Source organism: Trachurus trachurus (genome assembly GCF_905171665.1).
Source record: "Trachurus trachurus genome assembly, chromosome: 19".
NCBI lineage: Eukaryota > Metazoa > Chordata > Actinopteri > Carangiformes > Carangidae > Trachurus > Trachurus trachurus.
Window position 1 is genome coordinate 9233460 of NC_139913.1, and position 24313 is coordinate 9257772.

The window sequence follows — 24313 nt, forward strand, 5'->3', positions numbered from 1 at the left end:
TTTATTTATATAGCATCTTTCAAAGCAAATAAATGCTGTTCAAACTGCTTTACATTTTGATTGAAAAAGTATATATATATACAGGGCCGTTGCTAGGAATTCTGGGCCCCCTGAAAGAATACTAAAGTGGGCCCCTGTCCCCTGACTTTTCCACTTTTTTTCTTTGACTACATATGTATTATCATTTTTTATTTACTTTGTTTTGATGCTAATGCAGCATTACTATGATTATTATTAGTCAGGGTCTTATACAGACTAATTCAGTCATATAAAGAGTAGACTACTGGGGTTTTTTTGTGGGCCCGACTGGGCACTGGGCCCCTAGAATTATTATCACCTTTCTCTTTCTGTATAAGAGGTGAAACAAGAAAAATAACATGGAAACTAATGCACAAAGACTAAAAACAACAATAAAATATAGCAATGGTAAAAAATAACAACTTTTAACAACAATAAAATTCAATAAAATAAAATGCAGGATAAAAATAAAAAACAATAAGAGAGAAAAAGTAATAAAATAGAAGAATGTAAAACTGTAAAATAGGATAAAATCACTATGAGACTATAACATAAAAGCCAGATTAAAGAGATGAGTTTTTAGCCTACGTTTGAAAGTGTCTGAATCTAATTCTCTTCCTCCTGTCTTGTCGCCACCGGACAGTTGGAGCGGTCACTCAGGGGCCGGAGCAGGGATCTGGCTTTGCTGAATCCTCCCTCCCCCCCCTCCTTCCCCCTCTCTCTCTCTCCCTCTCTCTCTCTCCCACCACCACCACACAGCTCAGCTCCTCTTACATTATTAGCCGTCTGTGATGTTGCATTAAAGATGCATGACTCTCACGCTGTCTCACTCAGCGTGCGCCTCCTGTGAGTCTCTCTCTCTCCGTGTGTGCGCTCGAAAAAAAAAAAAAAAAAGGACAAACACACAAACACACGCACGCCGACAACGACATGTTATTATTGTGTGTATGCGGCGGTCAAGCTCTCTCGAAGCCCATTGCCTGATTTGTTATTTGACAGATGGATGTGGGAGGCTGTCACTGAGACTAAACGCTCCTGAGAGAGACACACACACAGAGACGGAGCTGTCTGCCTGGACGCAGATAGCAGGCTGGATGGACGGAGAGTGGGAGGGGGTTAGCTCCACAGTATTGATATAATGCAAGCTTTGAGTGGCCCTGTCTGCTTGGTTGAGTGCTGCTCTGTGCCGCTGCATATGGTGTGTGTGTGTGTTTGAGTGTGTGAGAGTGTGAGTGTGTTTGTATGTGGTGTGGCGACGGACGGAGCAAATGCAAGAGAGTTAAGCCCGTACGTGTGTTTAACGTTAACCTCCCTCTGAAGGAAGTCTATTTTAAAATCCCCTGCCATTCACACACACACACACACTGTTTATCTGCACGTGTGTGTGTGTGTGTGTGTGTGTGTGTGTGTGAGGGTGAGTTGTGAAGTTATCCGTCTCCCTGGCTGTATCAGTGTCCTAATTGGACTAACAAGATTAATGAGGCAAACTAGATTCTCCAGCTCTCTCCTCCCATCTTTTGTTGTCAGGGCGGGGACACGCAGCACATGTGTGTGTATGCGTGTGTGTGTGTGTTTCTGTTTCCAAGTCACATTGCAATTCGTTTAAACCAGAGTGCTGATGATATGCAGGAAAATTCTTCCAACACGGCGCTATAGGTAATTTTTACGTGCGCTGAAATGATTAGTTGTTTAATCAATTACTCGGTTGATAGAAAATAACTCTGCAACTATTTCCATTATCATTTTAATGGTTTAAGCCACTTATCGGACAAAGGTGGCCGGCGGTGTCTGCATGTGGTCAGCGTTCTCAGTTTAATGGCGCTGTAAATTGAATATGTTTGGTTTTGGATTCTTGTCCAGACTCACCTCAAACCTCACTAATCAATAATTGTGAGATTGATTGATGATTAGAAATAAAAAATGGTTGCAGTCTTAGATTCTCCATTAACCTCTCACTTTTGATTGTAAACACAAAAATTAACAAAGTTACATTCACTTTAACCTGATGAATCTCACTCTAATAATCGCTCTGTGTTTGGGTTTGTTTTGTTTCCATTTGGCTCTGGAACTGATAAATCCACTAAACTCACCAGCGCCGTCTCTCTGGTGCTGAACATGTAGCCAACAGTGAGTTTATCAGAGCTTTCTTTTATCAAAAACAAACCAAAACCTACAAGACAAAGAGGTAAAAAAAAAAGGGGAAATAGGAGCCCAGGTGTAACAACCGACATTATTGATGGCTACGGAAGCCTGGATGTACAAAAACTGGTCAGATAGTTCATCTGCAGGAAAGCAGAGTTACCCCAAACGGGAACGCGCATCAGCGGTTTTGCCTGAATTTACCTCTAAAACAACTCTGTCTGGTAACGTTCCGTTATTATCTCATAGCGCGGGGAATGTGCAGGTCACAACTTGTCCACTTATTTGATGAGTTTGATGAGGGAAACCAAGAAATCCCATTAGCCTCCGTAGCGTAGCTCTGAGCAGCTCACAGCTCTGCTCCGCCGTTCTAATGCTGCGTTCGATTGCACTCGGAACTCGGAAAGATCCGACCTCCAACTCTGAAAAATGCAATAGAACAGCCCTTGAAGTCGGAACTCCGGCTCGGGAACTCGGGTTGGATCCAAGCAGCCCGAGTCGGTCGGAATTACGTCACAGCAATATGGCGTCGCACACCGCGAGAGGTATTTATTTATTTAGGCTATTTATTTTCCAACCTAGAAGGGAGAAGTTGTGGAAAAGGGAATATAGCCTAGTTCCATGCGTACTGCAGCAAGAGTTGAATCTGCACAGCTCGCTGTGACACATGCAGGATTCCCCTCTCTGGTGCGTTCAAGACTGTGTGTTGCAGAAGTGGCGTTTCTATTTCTCTCTCTCCCCCAAGCAGCTAATGTTCTTCCCCAGCAGTACTTTTTGATGCTCGAAAGATATGAGCTTACTGTGGCCGGCCATGTTTTCCGAGGTTGCGCAATGAAACGCATTTACCTCGGAAGTCGGACTTTCCGACCGGGATCTTTCCGAGTTCCGAGTGCAATCGAACGCAGCATAAAAACAGCTTGCACCGACAATTAAAGGTAATGATCCTACTGCTATGACTATAGTGATTATGGCAATGGGCCAATTTGCCAAAATGTTGAACTATCCCTTTAAACTCAAACCTCTCACTTGTTTGGCTCATGAATAAAACAATCATTAGTTTTATTAATTGCGCTTAACCTGAAAATGGATTCGTCTGTGGCTCAGTGATTCTTCTGTCTGGCACCTCAATAGGTCAAAATTGAAACATTAAATATTTACGCTGAAGAACAATTTGCCCCAGGTTTGACTCCAAACTGCTCAGTTGTAAAATAAAAAAAATAAAATGAGCTGAAGAGTTGATACTTTGCACATTAAAGACCTTTGTTTTGTTTTTGTTTCATTTATTTATTTATTTATTTTTTTACATTTTTACCGGCAGCTACAGAGTCTGGCAGGTATTGCTTTCACCTCATGAATCACTCCTGTGTGTGTGTCTGTGTGTGTGTGTGTGTCATGGCAAACATGCAGGAATCACCTGCTGTAGTGGGAACTACCACCGAGGCGGCTCTGAGCACGTTGGCAGGTGTTTGTGTGTCCGTCTATGAAAAAAGGTTTTGTCTTTGCGATACCGTTACAACCGTGTAACGTACGGTCATGATACTTTACAGGTGTGTGTTTGGGATGGAAATGAAGGTGGAGTTTAAAGATGGAGTAGCCTGAACCAATAGTCCACAATTGCTTTAAAGGCATAGTTCAACATTTTGGCAAATTCGCCTATTGCCATAATCCCTATAGTCATAGCAGTAGGTTCATTAACTTTAATTATTGGTGCAAGTTGTTTTGAGATCGGCGGGGCAGAGACGTGAGCTGCTCAGTGAACACAATGGAGGTGAACAGTACAGGTCCCCTGTCCCTCATCAAACTCATCAAATACACAATCCAACAACTCCAAAACGCTCTGGTGGACAAGTTGTGGCCTGCACATTTTGAAATCACTCCGCCCAGCAGTCGTGTCTGGAAAGTAGTTCCGGCTATTGCTATTTACCTCTAAAACAACTCTTTCTTGTAATGTTACATTATTATTTCATACAGTAGGTGAATTTGCCAAAATGTTGAACTATTCTTTTAAGTCACAGGTCATTGTATCCCAGTTCCACTCATTCCCCCACACTGTTTCCCCTTGTATTTTTTTGGATGCCGTCCATTTGTAAATGTTAACTTTCCTATATCAGGCTTCCAGCTCCTAGCTTGTATAATCCACCTCGTCATGAATGAAGATCTCAACAGAAATCTTCTTTTCCCCACCGACAGTGAGGTCTGTGTGGATGAAGCTAGCTGCCATCATAATAACATCTTCAATAACACTATAAATAGGCAATTTTTGTTACAAGCGTCACTATTTCATAAGCTGTCATTAAAAAAAAAAAAAAAAAAAAAAAAGATAAAATACAAGCAATACAAGCAGGGCTGCAGCTTTAGAAACATCTGTTGCTAGGATACATGGCTACACTTCAGCAGAACGGTCGCCATAGAAACACGCATAGCTAACAGCATCAATGTCAGATATTTGAATCATGTGTTTTATTTTTGGGGTTAAATGAGGATTTTCCAATGCTATACATTCACTAATGGTGCTTAAATTATTTCTGAATGGTCTTTGACTCCCTGGTATTTTAGCAGCTGGTTGTTCATTTAACTTCTGTGAACTATAACCCTTCGAATCAGCACATGACACCAAGTAATCAGCCACTTGAGGCCTTTCAGAGGAATTTAATCTAATTTAGCTGCAATTTCCAAATGTATGTCAGCCTTCCAGTGTATTTAATAACTTCATTACTGGTCGCATAATCACATTGTGATCATTCTACATTTTTATCTTATCTAACCCATCTAAAATGTTATAGGCCTACTATTAAATGATGGTGTAAAATGCAGCAGATGAGATTTTTCCACACGGCCAAGAATGAAATTCAAGAGAAACATTAAAAAAAAACCTTGTGTTTATCTCTGATTTATTATTATTTGGCGTGTTACGAACACTGGCACCGTCTTAAATCATCTTCAAACACCCATATCTGTGTAGTGCTAATTCTCATTGCTTTGGAAATGAAAAATGAGCTTGAAGGCACTCCACAGCTCGACTGGGCCAGTAATTGATCATGTGAGAACTGCAGCGCTGTTGCCTTTGCCGTTTTTTTTTTGGCCGGCGTGCCACCTCAGGACCTGAGCGTTGAATCAATGGCGGTGCCGTCCATTTGCTCCACTCTGTTTCCAAATCACTCTGAGTCCATCTTTCAGCTGAAATCCTCGCCGAGATACGCCGTTATGCAAGAGGTTACATTTGGGGATTAGCACAACAATTTTTCAAGGGTAGACATCAAGAATCCAATGGCGTTTATAGGTCACAAATCCCATGCAGTTGTTATGTGTCACGCATAGAACAAAAGGATGCTGCCGCGTGCAAGCTCTGTACTTGCATCTGGCTTGAGAAACATTATAGTAGTAATAACCAATGATTACTAATAAATCTGTTGTTTGCTTTTCCAATTAATCTTTTTCTAATCATCGATCCACTGTTAAAACTTACATATATCCAGAGTTTTTGAGACTTTTTACTAGTTTAAGTTGCTTGGAAATCAACAGAAACTTGTTAAATTATTAATTTTTATATCAAAATATGTGTAGATGCTTCACTACAAATGAATTTCATATATTTCTACATCCAGTTATTGGTGACCAATTTAGGGGTCAATGCCATTCGCCAGGTCAGGTAACGTTTTAAATGGAACAGACAATATTAATGAATATAAAAAATACCAAACACAAAACTATGTTGACAAAATAATGCAGCTAAACTATAGTTTGGACTTGTGTCAGTGTCTGTGCGATCTGTGTGTCTCATGTTCAGTAATGCATGGCAGCGTATGTCTGTACTGCTGCTGCTGCTGCTGCTGCTTGTGTGTGAGTCTGACTGTTGCATAAGAGGATCTGCTGCTGTCCCAGAGCTTAACTAAGGATTTAAACCTCTTTCTCTCTTTCTCTCTCACTCTCTCCTGCACTCTCTCTCTTCCTGTGTCGGCCGTCTCTAGCTCTCTCTGTCGCACTCTCTCTAATCTCCGTAATTGCATGTATATTGTCAGAGGAGGTTGGTTGGTTGGTGGGGGGATGATGTCATTATTTGTTGAATAAGTCTGTGTGTATGCACAATGTATGTTTGCTTATCTGGTGACGTTTGAGCGGCAGAACATTTATTTTTCCTTCTTCTGTGAATGTGAAATTCCCAGAATGAAATATCCTCCATTTTGACGACACCTGCTGCTGCTGCTGCGTACCGAAGCTGTTCTCGTTACGACTCGTAATTTATAAGCTGTTTCCTAATGAATATCTTTTAACAGGAGGAATTAATGACGATGTGATTAATAATAAAACATAAGAAACATCCCTCTTCGATCAGCTGTAGATTAAATCCCTTCACTTCAGGTCTGTATATATATATATACGTATATAGAGGATTAATGGATTTATAACAGGTGCTGTGTAGTAGCTGGGTAGTGACATCATCCTTATTTCAGCACTTCGGCTTCCCCTTCAGTCACCAACAGACTCTCAGTCCTTGATAGTTTAATAAAAGATATTAATTCTCACCATTTTACTGTCTGTTCACACTGAGAGAAGAGACTTGGATCAGACTCCACAAGCATCTCCGTGCCCAACATGTTAATGCTGCAGAAACTGTTGGATGCAACTCTTCACAACAAAGAACATTTTGTCTGTTTGACTCTGTTGAGGAAGGTTTTTATTACTTTCCCCAATATAAATAGATGTCCTGAAATGTAATTTGAACCATTACACCTTTTTTTTATTGCTGCTTTGGTTAATAATAACACAATATTAACTGTGATAACATGCAAACAGGTGAGTTTATACCTCATTAATCTCTCTCTATGAAAATGAGCTCCTTCTGCACACACACTAGGCGATCGGCCATTATCTACCCAGGAACAGGATGGGAGAGAAACAGTACAGTTATGTGATTGCAACATGTATTTAATGGGAGAATTAGTGCTCACTCATCACTTAGTAAACTGTGGCTTGATCAGTTTTATTGAATTACTTTGCCATCTAGACATTGTAAAAGATCGACTCCCATACTTTAGGTGATACAAGTTAAGCTTTGAGTTGCATTTGACCTATTTTCTGTTTTTTTTTCTTCTCCTTTCTGTGTCATTTAACAGGCCGTTTGACCACAGGGCCAATTTTGGCGTTTGGCATTTATTCTGGTTTCCATGACCCTATTTGCACCTGCTGTTAACATGCAATGTGTATCTCGCCAGGAAAAGGAGGAGGAAGGTGTTAATTCAGATGCAAAAATTCTGCTAATTCTGCACATGAAGTTTCTCCTCTTTCTGTTTTCTCGAGCAAGCCGAGCAGTGAAATATAGAGATGACCCCTTCTTCCTCTGCAAAGGACAAATAATGTACTGTACTGTAGCAGCCAGCCAGCTCCACTTCCCTTCATCTGCTCGTCGGCTCTGCCAACGCTACCTGATTAGCTCATCGAGATCGAATCACAAGGGCAGAATCGAGATAACGGGAAAGTTTATACACACCAGATGTAAATACAAACCTCTTTTATAAGAAATCCTGCAGATAACGCGGTTAGATAAAGCCAGCGTGTCAAAAAACAGGGGTAAATTGGGGCTACGGGGGAACGATGCTGAGGACAGGAATAAAAAAATAAAGATGAAGATGTTAATGCTGATAATGATACGAGTGTTTGGGAGCTGGAATCGGGGAGGGGTGGTGTGATGCTGGTGGAGATAATGACCTCTCCCATGTGCACTGGTGTGTTTGTTTGCGCTGGAGGAAAGCCCCCCCGCTGCTCTCACTGTTCAGCTGTGTTATTTCTCACTCATTTACCCCTCTGTTTTCTTTTTCTTCGTCTGCACAGATTGACTTGGAACCGGAGGGGAAGGTGTACGTGGTCATTGATCTGTCTGGATCCTCCACCGAGGGTAAGACCACCACCACCAACGCCATCATCAACCTCCACCACGACAAAACACTGCTCCACTTGCGAAACAATGCAATAAGAGAATAAGAAATCAACTAACACGTCCAGACACGTAGACGCACACGGGCTTGCAAAGCTGGAAATAGCGTTGATTAAAAGTACTGTAAAGCTATTATTCTCCTTCAGCTGCTTATTTAATTGACTTTTGCCCCCTAAGAGGCAGCAGAGCAAGCTAGAGCACTAAATTCACATAGTATCGCCTTATAAAGTTGATATGGCAAATATAACAAACAGTTACCTCCGTTAAAGGTGCATCTTATACAAGTTAAGTTCAGTTCAGTTCAGTTCAAGTTTATTTATATAGCACGTTTAAAAACAACCATTGTTGACCAAAGTGCTGTACAAGTCATATCAGACACATAATATCAAACACATTCAGACTCCAGATCCATACGCATGCACAAATAAACAGTTCTACAGCATACGTAGCTGAGTTTCCCATATTAACCCACATTGAAGGCCAGCGAGAAAAAGTAGGTCTTGAGTAAAGACTTGAATACAAAAACCAATGTTTTTTTTTTTCAAAGATTCACTGTCACTATTCTTTTTCCTATGTTTTTGGCCTCCACCATCTCCTCACAGAAACATACAGCTCTTCATTTGCTAAATGCGGCACAATGTTCTGTAGGAAATTGCCATTTGGTGTGAACTGTGGGCTACAGGGAACTTTTTGAACTGAAAGGTGATAAAATATAGAGCTGAAGTGATCTGTAGACTGGTGATAATTCTTCATGGGTTCATAGAAGAGCGACACCTTTCACATTTGACCCCTCGTCAGTGTGTAAATATTGACAAGTGTTATTTTAATCATGGCATCCGTTATAAACCGGTGTGAAATTTTGAGGTTGATTGATAGTTATGTTATTTCTCTGCTATAGCAGGAGATGTGCTACCTATATTATTGAGCAGGGGGTAACACTTTATGATAAGTACACACTATTAAGCATGAATTAAGCTTTAAATACTGAATTCTTCATCTATAACACATGAATACTCATTAGTATGTAGTTTATAAACACAGTTAAAAATGTTTTACTCATCATCGATAAGAACTAACTGTATTTATAAACTACATACTAATGAGTATTAATGCGTTATAAATGAAGAATTCTGTGTTTATTAATGCTTAACTAATGCTTAATAGTGTGTAGTTATTATAAATTTTACCGAGCAGGGTTACATGACAAATTGAAGAAATCTACAGATGAGAAAAGCTCTCAACAGATTAAAAATGATAAATCATATACTGTATATGTATTTTCTTTTATTATTTCTATTGCTATATCAATAATTACTCTATCCCAAGGAGTTATCTGGTAGTGTTTAATGATTCACAGTAAGTTTCAAGTGGCTACAATATTTTCTCAATAGCAGTGTGTCAAATAAAAACAATGTGACGGGAGGGCTAAAGAGAGTTATCACATATTTCCATCCAACTTTACTGTTTAGATTCACTCTCAGTTGTAAAAACAGCAGATTGACAAAGTTAGTGATGAGCAGATTAAGATAGTGGAGTCATATATATATACTGTATATGAGGAGAGTGATTGTTAGTAGCCATAATAAACATAATCTACTTCAAAAAGGAGGTGATATGTTAATGTTGTGTTCGCACCTTTTCCCCGCTGACTGCGAGCTCAACGTTAACGCCGTGTACTTACATCCTCCTGCCATTACTGCCAGAGACAAGAGGCCGCAGAGTGCGATGGAGAGATTACCGTGAAAAGAGGCCAAACGTGACGGCTGAGGTCTTCCTGTTTTCCTAGAAAGTTACTTAACACAATTCACCGAACTTCCTTCATCGCTCCCTCTCTCTCTCTCTCTCTCTCTCTGATTCGTTCTCGTTTTCTGTCCCCGCTGTTTGTTTGTATTGATTTAAATGAGGAAACACACTCAGCGTCTTCCTCAATTTGCTTCTCTCTGCACGCACTCACACGCAGTCCCAGTGATTTTCACCTGCATCTGTGCGATGTGTTCACACCTGGTTATAAATAGGAGCAGCTCTCCGCCTTCCAGTGAAAGTATATCCTGTACATATATACTGTATGTGTGTGTGTGTGTGTGTGTGTGTGTGTGTGTGTGTGTGTGTGTGTGTGTGTGTGGTGGGATGGAGGGTGCAGCAGAGAACCCCAGCAGTATAACAGAGGAGTGTGGAGATGGATAAAGAGAGCAGCAGAGAGTGAAGAGAGAGGGAGTAGATTCTTAAAATAGTATAGGTGAGATTGAGCCACGGATTACACACATACACACACACACACTTACATGCACATGCACACACACACACATACAGTACACACAGACTCAGGCGTCCGTGTCTTGCCCTCCTCATCGATGATTGGACTCTCCACCGTGACCTCACGACCCTCTCTCCGCCCACTCCTGAACTTCCTCTCTGAGTTCAGCTGGCTTGAGTGCTCGTCATGTTAATGTATGCTGATAAAAACAAATGGTGTGTGTCTGTGTCTGTGTGTGTGTGTGTGTGTGCACTGATAGGAGGGATGGAGAGATGGAGGGTGAGAACTAGAGGAAGAGGTGGTATTTTTAGCAGATTTATTTTTTTTCCCCTGGTGCAATCTGTTCTCTGCAGCTTCAGAGGTTGGAAGGACGCGTTCCTCTCTTTCATTTTCTTCTCCTCTCTCTCTCTCTCCTCCTCTTCTTTCCGCTCCATCCTTCTGCATCTGTTGGTCTCAGGAAGTGAATAACAATAATCTGACCTAATCTGACCATCTGCAGCCTCTCCCTCTCCCCGCTCCCTCCTTCTTCAATCTCTTCTTCTTTCTTTAGCATCTTAAAATGAAAATACCATTAGATTAAGAAACATTTCTCAAAGCCTTAAAGACAGTGAAAATGACCATTTTCTCATTTGTAGTGTTGTTACTATTGGTTATTTTCCATTATTGATGAATCAGATGATTATTTTCCAGATTAACTGATTCAGTGTTTGGTCCATAAAATAAAAAGGAGAGGAAAAAGTTGCTTGTTTTGTTCAACAAACAGTTAAAACCCCAACAATGTTTAATCAACTTCTTTGATGAGAAGCTGTAACAAGAAAAAGGTTGAATTTAATTGATAATCAAAATTGTTCAATTCATGTTTTGATTAATCTAATTTTTGCATGAGAGGTCTCAACCATGACATATCTTTTGTTATCCAAGTGATTCGACACATGCATGCTGAAACATATAGGCTTATTGTTTGTCAGTGTGGTTAAAAAATACATTAAGAAGAGTTTTACAAAAGTTGTATATGGGAAACTAATAAAATAATACCAGAATTAGTATTGAGTACTTCTTTTTTAAATCTAAAATGACGACTTCATCTCACCACCTCCTCTTCCTCAACTAGATAAAGGCCGCCCCTACGTCAGATTTATAAATACCACACATCTAATTTACTTTTTGCATCTCTCAGATTTGTCCCCATAGTGTGATACAAGTCTATTTCTGGTCAAAACCATTTATGTAAGAGTTTTGCAAATGATTCATCTGCAGGTGAAGCGAGATGAGCAGCTTGATGACGGTCCCTTAATGAGTGAACCACAGTGACAACAGAAACATCGTCACTTCTCCGTCTTAATTTAAGTTACAGCGTTTTGTTTAGATGATTTGACTTTGGAATTAGCTTTAATATAGTCACTGTACAGCAGTTGTTTAATCTAACAGTGTGACATTTCATATTCAGCAGCATTATGTTTGAACAGTTTTACATTTCATATTTAGATTTTATATTGATGTTGTGAGCATGTTTTTTGCTATATCAGCTTAAACTTAAGCCAAAACAAGCACATGTTTGTGTTAATGCCTTTGTGAACATTTAGATTGTAGGTTTTATATATGAGCAGTGATTTTCTGTACGATTGTTAGTAGCTATATTAGCCTATGGAAGCTAATGTTAGCCGTTAAAGCTAAAATTCATATTTATTATTATGTTGTAAGCAATGTGAGTTGCTTTGTTGGTCCAAACAAATTAACATTAGCCTAAAGAAGCTAATGTTATAGCCTACAGTAGTGTGTGAGGCATTGCTGCGACTAAATGCCTGTTGGTCTTTTATAATAACATTTCAGGGCATGAACATTTTGACCACATCTTGTCAGTATAAAACTCACTGGGCCTGAGCTCTGTGCAGAGATCTGTGTCTGTCTGCTAAGATAAGTTTAAAATGTTTCCTTATTTCATTCAAAATGCTCTGTGACACACTTTGCATACTGGCCTTTGGTCAAATATAACTTTCTCTGATGATCAACGTGGAATACAAAATACATCCATAAGTCTTGGTGCTAAAAAAAATAAACATTTCAGATCAGCTCATCTCATTATATTTATTTAACAGGGACTATGTAGAAAATCATTAATCTCATGCAAATATAAGACGTGCATGCATTTAGCCAGTGGATATATTCCCCATCCACAGTCCTTTTATTTCAACTGTGCAAGAACAGAAAAGGTTTGTTTTGTTAATTTTCATTTCACAAATGCATCTAAAATCACACTTTAACAGTTGCTAATGCTGCCACTTCAAATCCGTTAAGTGCCTCAACTTCACAGAGTTTTGCAGAAACATGTTCGCTATTTGAAGACTTTAAGTGTCAGTTGAATTCACCTTTGTTCAGAAAATGTTGTGTTTTGTTTATCTTTAACCTGAATAGATTTTTGCACACAGATCTGCATGTAGTCGTCGTCGAGCAGCAGCTGGGGTTCCTGCCACGGTTTTATTGATATTCATACAAAACCGTCTTATGTGTTTATATCTCCATCTGTAGCGAAGCGTTTCCTCTACTGCTTCCCTACATGTCTGTGTCACACTCAATCCTCTATGTGTGTGTGTGTGTTGTGTGTTTTTATTGGACGACCATCTCCCAGTTGGTCATTCAGTGGGTCCAGAGTACGTCTGTCTCCACGACGATCGCTCCAAACTGTTGTTATGCCTCATCACCCCTCCTTGTCAGCAAGCCTATGTGTGTGTGTGTGTGTGTGTGTGTGTGTGTGTCCTGGACAGATGGATGATGTATTATGTAAAACAAAGTGATCCCAGTAATGGCCTGTTTAGCTGCACCCCCTCCTCCCTCCTCCCTCCTCCTCTTCCCCCCACTCCACTCTCTCACCAACAACACCATCACACACACACACAAATACACCAAACACTCACTTCCACTCCTACACACACACACACACACACACACACACACACACACACGCTCACACACACACACACACACACACGCTCACACAGAGTCCCTAGACAGCCTGTCTGTAATCGAACTCTGGAGAGGCTCAGCAGTAACCACATCTATAACGCACCCAGGAGAGAGATGGAGGGAGAGTAAAAGAAAGGCAAACTAGGACAGGAGCGCAGAGAGAGAGGGAGAGAGGGAGAAAGGGAGTGTGTGTGTGTGTGTGTGTGTGTGTGTGTGTGTGTGTGTGTGTGTGGGAGTGAGAGTGGAGGTGGTTCTCTTGTCTTAAGGTTACCCTCGGAAAGCATTTATCTTTCTGGGGAGATGCAGAGAGGAAGGGAACGGCTGGTTGGATGGCGCTGGCTGAGGAGGAGTATTTTAATATGCTGTCCTTCGTTTTAGTGCCCACACATGGAAGTATAAATAGAAGCACGCACACACACATACAGTACGTATGCATAGGCTTCTAGGTAGGTGCGGGGTGTTTGTGAGGAAGAGGGAGGAGGAAGGAGGGGGGAGGAGGAGAAGGAGGAAGATGAGAGGCAGTTGAATGATTAAACATCTCGAGCAACGTGATGCAAACGGTTCCTTGATAGTACAAAACGCCTCAGGAAGTGCAACAACCGATGGGCACGAGACAACATCCGCTCACACTTTCCCAACTCCCCACGGTCAGATGAAAGGTCACTGGGGCCTGGTTTTTGGCAAGGAGGTTTATTTTGGGGTAAACTCTGGATGTCCCGAGTTTCAGAATGGAAGTCCATTTTTTGGACCCGTAATGAATTTTTACCACACCCATGACCCTTCAAGTGGACAAAAATGTCCATCTCCGCCTATGGGTTTTTTAATGTATTGTATGATAGAAATTTTAACTAACAGATATCACCATGAAACTTCCCAAGTTTATCACTCACATTAAGACAAATATTTTTTGCATTACAAGTTTTGTCAAATTTTATGTTTAAATGTGTAAATGGGGCAATATCTAATGAAATATGCATTATGCATTATGCAATGTTTACATACATTTCCAGAACTGAAATCTGAACAATGGATAAAGCTACTTTCAAAATTCTTGTTTTATTTTGTTGACATATTAGAGTCAATGGTTTTCACCGAGGGGATTTTGGATATCTCTTTTTATCACTCTGTAAATGAGAAAATGCTGTCACCAGCCCTAAAAAATCAAATTTAGCTTTTTTGGTTTTTGTTTTTTTTTGAATAGAATGTTGTATGAATGATATATCAACAATCCCCTAAAAACCTTCAGAATATAGACATTTTTTTTTGTCCAGGTTGTAAAAATTGAAGGGTCATCTGAGGGATAAGAAAGTTTTGAGGTTGTCTCCCTGCAGTTTGATTTAATTTCTGTGTGTGTGTGTGTGTGTGTGTGTGTTGACTCGACAGCCTCGGGAACCAACGACAATGAGGAGCGGGTGTTTCGAGAGCGGATCGGCCCTCGCCGGCGGCAGGGCGCCGTCCGAAGACGCGTCCATCAGGTCAACGGACACAAGTTCATGGCCACCTACCTGAGACAACCGACCTACTGCTCACATTGCAGAGATTTTATCTGGTAGGAAACACACACAAACACACACACAGACACACACCTGTCTGTTACCTGCTGTTATGTTTCGTTAACTAACCTGGCTGAAACGCCGTCTCGTCTCCTCTCTCTCTCCGTCTCTCTGTCTCTGTGTGATCTGATAGGGGTGTGCTGGGGAAGCAGGGATACCAGTGTCAGGGTGAGTACTTTTCTCTGGCCGATTCCAATTTCTCAAGTAACATTGCACATCATTTATTATTTAAGCATGAGAACACAAGAGGGGATTACATGATGCTGAAAGACAGCTGTGATTTGGATGCAGGCCACCACCCAGAGCCACAGATGAACTGCATTAAACCAAATCCACATATTAGTCGGATTAAAAAAATGCTCATGAGCGTAGTTTCACTTGTACATTGTCCCAACTACTAGCACAAATTGCTTTTTCTTCACCCTAAAAAAAAAATTGATGCTGGAAAGTGTTATCTAACTGACCTGGTGAGGTTTATTTATTGCTGTTGGAGTTACGGTCAAATTGGATGATTCTGCAGAACACGATGTTCAGAGCAGCGCAGAGACGCAGATGCAGGAAGTATATGTAGCGTGGGAAAAGGTGAGGGTGTGGTGGACGATTGTCTAATGGATTCAGCTTAAACTCCTCTGGAGATTATTTGTCCACTTCCTGTCTCAAATGAGCAGATAATGTTGGTTGTTTTTAAATATTTAACCATGTTGAAGATAATTCCCACACGTTGAGCAGCTGAATTGTTTTCTAAATGTTAGTCCTCCTAGTTCTGATGGAGGTGGCTCCATCCTATCTCTTTACATGCAAACTGCTAATTGCAATATGACATTGCAACACATTTCACAAATTAAAACTGAAGTCATACTTTCAGACACAGTTTGATTTATCTGCTTTTTGCAAGTTTCAGCCTTTAAAAAAAAAAAAAAAGGATTAAAGAGACCCTAAGGAGTTTGCTTTTGGTCATAAAAGAGTTTCATAATGTGGATGAATCTACATTACTCACACTTGTTAATGGGTCCATTTTCGATAAATATATCGTTCTGTCTTTAGTTATTTTAATATTATTATTTAGAGGTCGGCTCGCCCAGCATTTCCTAGTTTTGGTTTCCCGGACGCTGCCCGGCGGGTCATGGGAATAACGCCGCCGGATCACTAGTTGTCATCGTTTATGGTCGGAACTACGACGGTATCTGATCGTCTTCGAACCTCCGACTTTCGTTCTTGATTAATGAAAACATTCTCGGCAAATGCTTTCGCTTTCGTCCGTCTTGCACTGGTCAAAGAATTTCACCGTGCACGCGGAGGCTCATGGGAAATGTAGTTGTGAAAAAACTATGCTTTCCGAAACTTCTCATAGTCCCTTTAATACTTTATTGGGATTTTTGAATATCACACATTACAAGTATACATGTGGCAAATATTGGTTATGTAACAATTAATGTTGAGAGATTGAGAAACAATCTAACAAAAATAAAGCAGGACAAAAAAAAAAAACAGAATTAAAAAAGTGGATAAAATGGGGATAAAGACAAAAAAAAACATGCTCAGCGATGCTGTAGTGTTTAGAATGATCATCGTATCTCCTGATCAGGCTCTTTTCACTGTGGACAAGTATTGCTTCTTACAGGTAAGACAGTTGCTTATGAGCACTGCCTGCAAATCGCTTTAAAAAAAACAAAAACAGATCCTGGTACAGTCTGTTTTGTAGTCTATAACTACAGTGATTGTTTATTAGACTCTCAATGTTGCCAAAACATGCCGCAGTTCAGTTCTGCTCCTGAACGCATCCTGTGCAGATGCCGGCAGAAAGCTGAAGCTGCTGCTGCTGTTTTGTTTGTGTTTTCTGACACCGTGTTAGCATAACCACACTTTACAGTAATCACATTGTAGGATATCACAGACGTAGTGAATTTAAAACACTGGCACTGGAAGTAACCCAAGGTTTTTTGCAGAATCATCCAATATTAATGCTCCGTCTGCCTGGCGAGTAGGTTGTACTTCCTCTGTAATGGCTGTAATATATATTATAATACAAAAACATTAATAATTCAGCTAGTTTTGCGATTCATGAAACTCAGATCTGTGTCATTATTTCCCACAGTTTAATTTGTGCATTTCATGTGATGTAATTCGCATTTCACATGAACGACATGAACGATTCTGAAACTGACACATTTCTGTATTGACATTTAAAGTGGATCAGTCCCATCTGGCCAATACTCGACCTCTTTAATAAGGTCAGCGTTGGCACGGACACTGAAATCGGTGCATCGCCAGGTCCAACAGTATTGCATCAGAATCATGTGAACATAAAACTACTCCTTCCTTTTTATTCTCCTCCTCTCTTTGTCGGCTTTTTAAGAAATAAAAAGGAAAAGTCTGAATATTATTATCTGTGTAAAATGTTATCATCATCATCATGTCTGAACGCCTAATGTTGTCGATGTCGTGCTTCCAGTGTGCACGTGTGTCGTCCACAAGCGCTGTCATGAGCTCATCATCACCAAGTGTGCCGGGATGAAGAAGCAGGAGGACACACCAGAGGAGGTACACATGCACACACACACACACGCACAAGAAAATGCACAGAGAATAAGGGTGAATGTTAAGTTGAGGGACAAGTTTAAGGGCTGTAGCCTCGATATTGAGATTCTCCGACACCACCCTGAGGAGCAAGGCAAGGGCTACACAGAATGCAGTATTTTCTTTATTAATAGAGATATAAACATTATGAAATCCATTGTATTATCTTAGTTTAGGCCCATTTTATGGATTATTTACCTCACTGTTGCATAACCTTTATTTTTTATTTTACGATCTTTTGTCAATAGAGTTATCTAATGACAGTTACAGCTGGTGTTTACCTTTCAATAAGCCGTGGTATGCGGTGACTTTCAGCTGAATATGTCCCTGGTTGTGGTATTTATACAAATTATTTGTTTGAATATCAATTTATAAATAATTCAACTAATTTATAGGCTACAAAAAAAACGAATAACCAAAGTAATAACTGACAGATAGTCCACAACAATTTCAAAAATATGGACCTGTCGATGATAGCTGCGTTTGTGGCTTATGATTAAACTGGCAGGGTTAACAGTGCAAATATAAAAAAAATAATAAAATGCTAAATCCCCCACAGTCTGAAGATGTATCTGCATTTAAGGGGTGTCCCATTTCTAAGTCACAAAATAGATTAAGGGTTAAGATTAAGGGTAAAGATAGGAATTGGAATTCACCCTACTGTAAGTATGTTTTTCATTTTCTTGAACATGATTTGTTCATAAACCGTTCATTAAATATTATACTCACATATTTCTATACATACATAAGCACACAGTGAACCATACAGATAGGAACATGAACATAAACCGACTCCCTCCGCTGAGTGAATAAATCTGTGTTATTTAAGGTAACGTGTGTACACTGTGTACTAACTCTTAAGCCACATCCGTTATTCCTCCAATAATGCAACAGTGACCTCTTTGAAACAGCTTGTGTGTGTCTGTGTTTGTGTGTGTGTGTGTGTGTGTGTGTGTGTGTGTGTGTGTGTGTGTGTGTGTGTGTGTGTGTGTGTGTGTGTGTGTGTGTGTGTGTGTGTGTGTATGTGTATGTGTGTGTGTGTCTCCCTCTGTAGGTGGGTTCACAGCGGTTCAGTGTTAACATGCCCCATAAGTTCAGTATCCACAACTACAAGGTCCCCACCTTCTGCGACCACTGTGGCTCGCTGCTCTGGGGCCTCATGAGGCAGGGCCTGCAGTGCAAAGGTGAGTTCATGTGCAGCTGGGAAATTACAGACAAATGTCAGAAAATGAGGAGGCATGATAACAAAAGACTACGTGCACATTTCAAAAGTAAAATGCTGTAAATAAATAATCTAAAAAAAGAAAATGCTGTAACTGTGTACTGCATCTTAGTAAAACACAGTGAGCAAGCTGCAGTGTATTGACTAGCTCTACCTTTAGAAAAAGTCCCACCATGTGTGAGTCAGAATGGCTTCATAGGTTTCACCTGAACTTTTTCCTGTGTGTTTGTTGTTTCACAGTGTGTAAGATGAATGTGCACAGGCGGTGTGAGACCAATGTAGCTCCTAACTGTGGCGTGGACGCCCGGGGAATCGCTAAGGTCCTGTCTGACCTGGGAGTCACGCCCGACAAGATCTCCAACACCGCACATCGCCGAAGGAAGGTAACCAGTCATCGCCACCGTGACGCAGCACATTTAGTCCCAAACTAATGAAGATATTGGCATTATTGAGGTTTTATTGTGACATTTTTTAGACATGAAAGTAAAGTACTGCACCTGTCACTCTCAATTTGATCTTTTTTTTTTAACTTTTAGACTGTTAGGTTTTTTTTTACTTTTTCAACTGTTGTCCCTCAAATAATGAGAAACATCACTAGGCAGTGGAAGGTGACTATGTAACATGCATTTGGTTTGAAGTTTTTTTAGCAAGTAAAGTGGATTCTTTAATAAATACCTAAAAAAAAACTGAGATAATAAGATGTGATTTGTCCAAAACATTAAGGTAACCTTCACAGAAATATGTGACTTTCATTAATTGATGAGGGCAGCTTTCTTTTTCTTTTAGGTGGTTTGGTTGTGTTTTTTTCTGCAGATTCTTTACCTTTCTTAGCCTTTTTAATAGAAGGAATAGTTGCACACCACTCTTCCACTCTGTTGTTGATATTAAGATGAAGAGATTTGATTTGATTTGATTTGAAAATCTTTAATGTCCCCGGAGGACAATTTGGTTTGCAGCAAAAGTTCAGAGTCAGACACAGTAAGATCTCACAAATAATACAAATAAATACGTATAAATACTCCACTAGCTGCAGATTAGCCTAGCTTAGCATAAAGACTGCAAGATGAAATGGGAAACAGCTCCACCAAACACCACTAGCGGCGAAAGCTTGCTAGTTAACACTAGTTAACAATCAGTAGGGATAAAACAAAACATGTTAATAATCCAGCTTTAGCTTTATAGTTTGGATAGCTCCTGTTTCTAGTCTCCTCATCTAACCCTAACCTAGCAACGAGAGCAGTAACGATCTTCTCATGAGAAATTACAGCAACAAGGAAAAGTGTGTGAAACAGTGTTTTTGTGGCATAAATTCTCACACTTGAGAAACTGAGACTGAGGTTTTGAGGAGGTCATCAGCCCAAAGGAACGGTCATGTTGTCTCTGTCTGTCTCCAGTTGACTCCAGGGCAGGACCCTCCCCAGTCTCCTCCTGAGCTCTCTCAGACCGAGGAGAACAGCTTCAGCCAGCCAGCTGTCCCCACCTCCCCCTCACAGCAGGGTAACGCCGAACCCACACAACACACACACACACACACACACACACACACACACACACACACACACACACACACACACACACACACACACACACACACACACACTGTTTTGACACAAACACGCAGACATTTCAAAGCCCTCTGAGATGCGTTCTTAGCAGCATGTGGTTTTAATATGTTAATTTTACCAGCGAGAGGCGGTAATTTGATTTCAGTAACAATATTGTTGCTCCTTTTAAAGAATAAGTACTCAAATGTGTTATTGCCCTTTTACATACAAGACTAAACATGAATTATCTAAGAATTATTCCCCGCCGCCCACCACCATTTGTTGGTTAGTCATCATTCTCTCACACTTTGCGAGCTCAGAAGTAAAAGTTGACTTTCTCTTCCCATTTTTCCTCATAATGGAGCCAAGTGATGATGATGATGACAACAGCAGCGGCCACTGCGGCTATTTAATCGCTCCTGCACAGAGATACATTAACTGAGTCATCCCAGGTTTATACTGTACAGAGGATGTGATCATCATTTTTTGAAAGTTTATTCAAAAGTAATTGGTAACAAATAATGACTAATAGCCCAACGAACAGAGCAGCGTCAGGGAATTTATTAAAAAAGAAAAAAAAAAAAAAAAGACAGTCGGCCTGTTTTCACTGATGTCTGATCCGTTTTTCCGACGACTCCCACAGACTTGGCACAGTTAGATCGCCTGCAGGACTCGCTGTCACTCGACCAACAGGGACCCCAGCACTCCACCTCCTCCTCCTCCTCTTCCTCCTCCTCCACCACCTCCTCGTCCTCCTCGTCCTCCTCCTCGGCAGGCAGGGAGAACGGACAGAGCCAGAGGAGGACCCTCAAGGACTTCAACTTCATCAAGGTTCTCGGCAAAGGCAGCTTCGGCAAGGTGCGGCGCCACGGAGGAGGCGTTTGAGGGGGATGTTTATTATTATGTTTACTGATTATTATGTTTACAATGAAAACGGCTCCTCTTCACTGTTTTATATAATTAGAATAGAGCAGATCACACCGCATTACAAGGCTGCAGCTGTTTTTGTACCTTTCGCTTCTGATACATTTATAACTTTTGCTACTTTGCAGCTCAACCCTCTGGGCTCAAAACTAGAGGCCTAGTGTGCTGCCGTCAGCTTCAGTCCAAAGTTCGGTTTTGAAACTCTCCCAGTTTTTATTTGACTTTGATAGAGCACGTAAAACCGGAGATATGATAGTTTTAATTTGATAGTACAAAAAATATTTATCCAGGTGATGGGATGGGAGGGGCTGGCGTTGCATTTTTTTCCATGTAGTCGAGAAAAACTGGTTGAATCAGGGAGGGGGGGGGGGGTATTTTTTCAATTCAGATTTGATGGTTTCTGTGTCTTTTTGGGCTCCATGTCTTAATAAAATAGGTTAAAGTCAAATAGATAAAGTTATGCTTCATGCATGGGCTTATTAAAAGGTTTTTTATATGGTATACAGGTGCATCTCAATAAAATAAATTATCATGGAAAAGTTTATTTACTGTATGTCAGTAATTCAATTCAAAAAGTGAAACTAATACATTATATAGATCCATTACACACAGAATGAAACATTACATGTCTTTATTTATTTAATGTCTTTTCATTGTAATGATTATTACATTACATCACATTTAATGAAGACCTAAAATTCAGTATCTCAAAACATTTGAACATTACAAAAACATTTTTTTTATTAAACTTTCACAGATGAAATGGACAGTCAGGTTCATATCTTATGCTTATAGTAGTGCAGGATTTTTTTTCCCCCCCAAGGAAATGAAATAATACAAATTAGTTGTAATAAGGATAATTAACAATAATCAGAAACAAACCGACAGAAAACAAACAAACAAAAAAAAAACAAGCAGACTGAATGTTCCTTCCTCCCCCCCCCCCCAAAAAAGTATTTTTAATATGGAAATGTGGCCTTCTGAAAAGTATGTCCATCTATATGCACTCAATCCTTGTTTTAGGGCTATTTGACTTTTCCATAATATTCTAATTTATTGAGATGCAGCTGTATGAAGGCAAAAACAAAATTGTCTCAGACCGCTAAGGGTTAACAACTTAGATTTGATGCATCTTATTATTATGACGTCGCCTCCTCAGGTGATGCTGGCAGAGCAGAAGGGGACGGAGGAAGTCTACGCAGTCAAGGTTTTGAAGAAGGACGTCATCCTGCAGGACGACGACGTGGACTGCACCATGACCGAGAAGCGCATCCTGGCCCTGGCCCGCCGACACCCCTACCTCACCCAGCTCTACTGCTGCTTCCAGACACGGGTAGGAGGAGAGGACCACCCGTCACACACACACTCCATCACTGATCTCCAACTTCTCAGTCTCAAATCAAGTCAAATTTTATTTGTAGAGCAAATTTAAAATGTCAATGTCAATGTCAATTTATTTATATAGCACATTTCATATGGCGAGCATAAACTCAATGTGCTTCAGAATAAAAGCAAGATGCAATACATGTGAGTACATTAAAACAAAAGCTAGTGCATATTAAAACAGCAGCCAATGTGTTAAGACAGACAAAATGACCGAAGTCGTCAAAGTTCTGTACAGGTAGAAAGTTAAAACAATATAGAAAGCAATACAACGCAATTATACAATTATACAAACATGCATACATTGGGACATAACAAAAGCAAAAAGGCAAGAAGCAAGAAGCAAGAAGCAAGAAGAGCTCTGCCTGAGTCTCATGCCCCCGTCTCTCTCTGTCTTTCTCTCTGTCTCTCTCCACAGGACCGTTTGTTCTTTGTAATGGAGTACGTGAACGGAGGAGACCTGATGTTCCAGATTCAGCGATCCAGGAAGTTTGATGAGCCTCGCTCCCGTTTCTACGCCGCTGAAGTCACCTCGGCTCTCATGTTCCTGCACCGCAACGGGGTCATCTACAGGTGCCTGCTTTTATTTTGATTTGAGCTTGTAGATGTAGAGGAGAATCCTTAGAGGAGAAGTCGGAGAATTGAGCATTAGATCATTTTTTATAAATGATTCAGCTATAAGGGACATACCAGAAGGTATGTTTCACACCTTAATTGCATTATGTGATGACTCACATTGCACGCTCAGTCACTTTTCCCAGTGAGTCCAACTGTGGTGGAAACAGATGGTGCTAATTCTCTCTCCTCTCTCCTTCTATGTCTCCTTCTCTCTCTCTCTCTCTCAGGGATCTGAAGCTAGACAACATCCTGTTGGACGCTGAGGGACACTGTAAGCTGGCCGACTTCGGCATGTGCAAAGAGGGCATCATGAACGGAGTGACCACCACCACCTTCTGTGGCACGCCTGACTACATCGCCCCAGAAGTGAGCTGAATGTTCAAGATCGTTGTTTTATATTTCACAGCATCGTGTTTGACTGGCGGCTGATTTAACGCCTGTCCTGTCCTGTTGAACTCAGATCCTGCAGGAGCTGGAGTACGGGGCCTCGGTGGACTGGTGGGCCCTCGGGGTGCTGATGTATGAAATGATGGCCGGACAACCTCCGTTTGAAGCCGACAACGAAGACGACTTGTTCGAGTCGATTCTCCATGACGACGTCCTCTACCCCGTGTGGCTCAGCAAAGAGGCCGTGTCGATCCTCAGAGCGGTAAGAGAGACTCCTCCTCTAATGTTTCCTGAAGAGCTTGAAGGCGTCTATGGTGAACTGAACTGAACTGAAGAATAGTTTATTATCTGTGCAATTGAATTGTTTGGGGTTTTCTTCAGACTTCTCATTACTAACCACACAAAACTGGCTTGAATCAGGTTGAACAGTGGACGGTTTCAGATGCTTTAGTTGCATATAGATCAAGTTTGTCTCTCATGTTTTACCAGCAGCTCTGATTCTGATTCCAGATATTTATTATTTTACAGTTTCCTACAGCTTTTAATGTGTAATTTATATTTTTATCGTTATTTCATCATCATTAATATCACCCTATTCCTCATTTTCAGCACTCTAGCTGCATTTAATGTTATGAAAGGTGCCATATGACTTATTCAATTAATTTATTCAATTGAATTTTATTTATAAAGCGCATTTCATGCACAGGGCAAACTCAATGTGCTTTACAATGGTTAGACAATTACAATACAATGCAATAATAGTGCAAACAATTAAAGAAGTGCAAATTTAAAACAAGACAA

At 40.6% G+C, this 24313-nt stretch overlaps 1 protein-coding gene across 1 annotated transcript in view; it reads left to right on the plus strand.

Moving 5' to 3' along the window:
• Positions 1-24313, plus strand: part of prkcea (protein kinase C, epsilon a) — a 38278-nt gene that overhangs the window by 10570 nt on the left and 3395 nt on the right. Inside the window, exons 2-13 of the mRNA XM_083993723.1 lie at positions 7987-8050; positions 14688-14853; positions 14991-15025; positions 17310-17398; positions 18489-18618; positions 18897-19039; positions 20051-20153; positions 20844-21058; positions 22284-22457; positions 22926-23080; positions 23353-23491; positions 23586-23774. Of these exons, the coding sequence (XP_083849849.1) occupies positions 7987-8050; positions 14688-14853; positions 14991-15025; positions 17310-17398; positions 18489-18618; positions 18897-19039; positions 20051-20153; positions 20844-21058; positions 22284-22457; positions 22926-23080; positions 23353-23491; positions 23586-23774 (1602 nt within the window). The remainder of the gene's footprint in view (positions 1-7986; positions 8051-14687; positions 14854-14990; positions 15026-17309; positions 17399-18488; positions 18619-18896; positions 19040-20050; positions 20154-20843; positions 21059-22283; positions 22458-22925; positions 23081-23352; positions 23492-23585; positions 23775-24313) is intronic.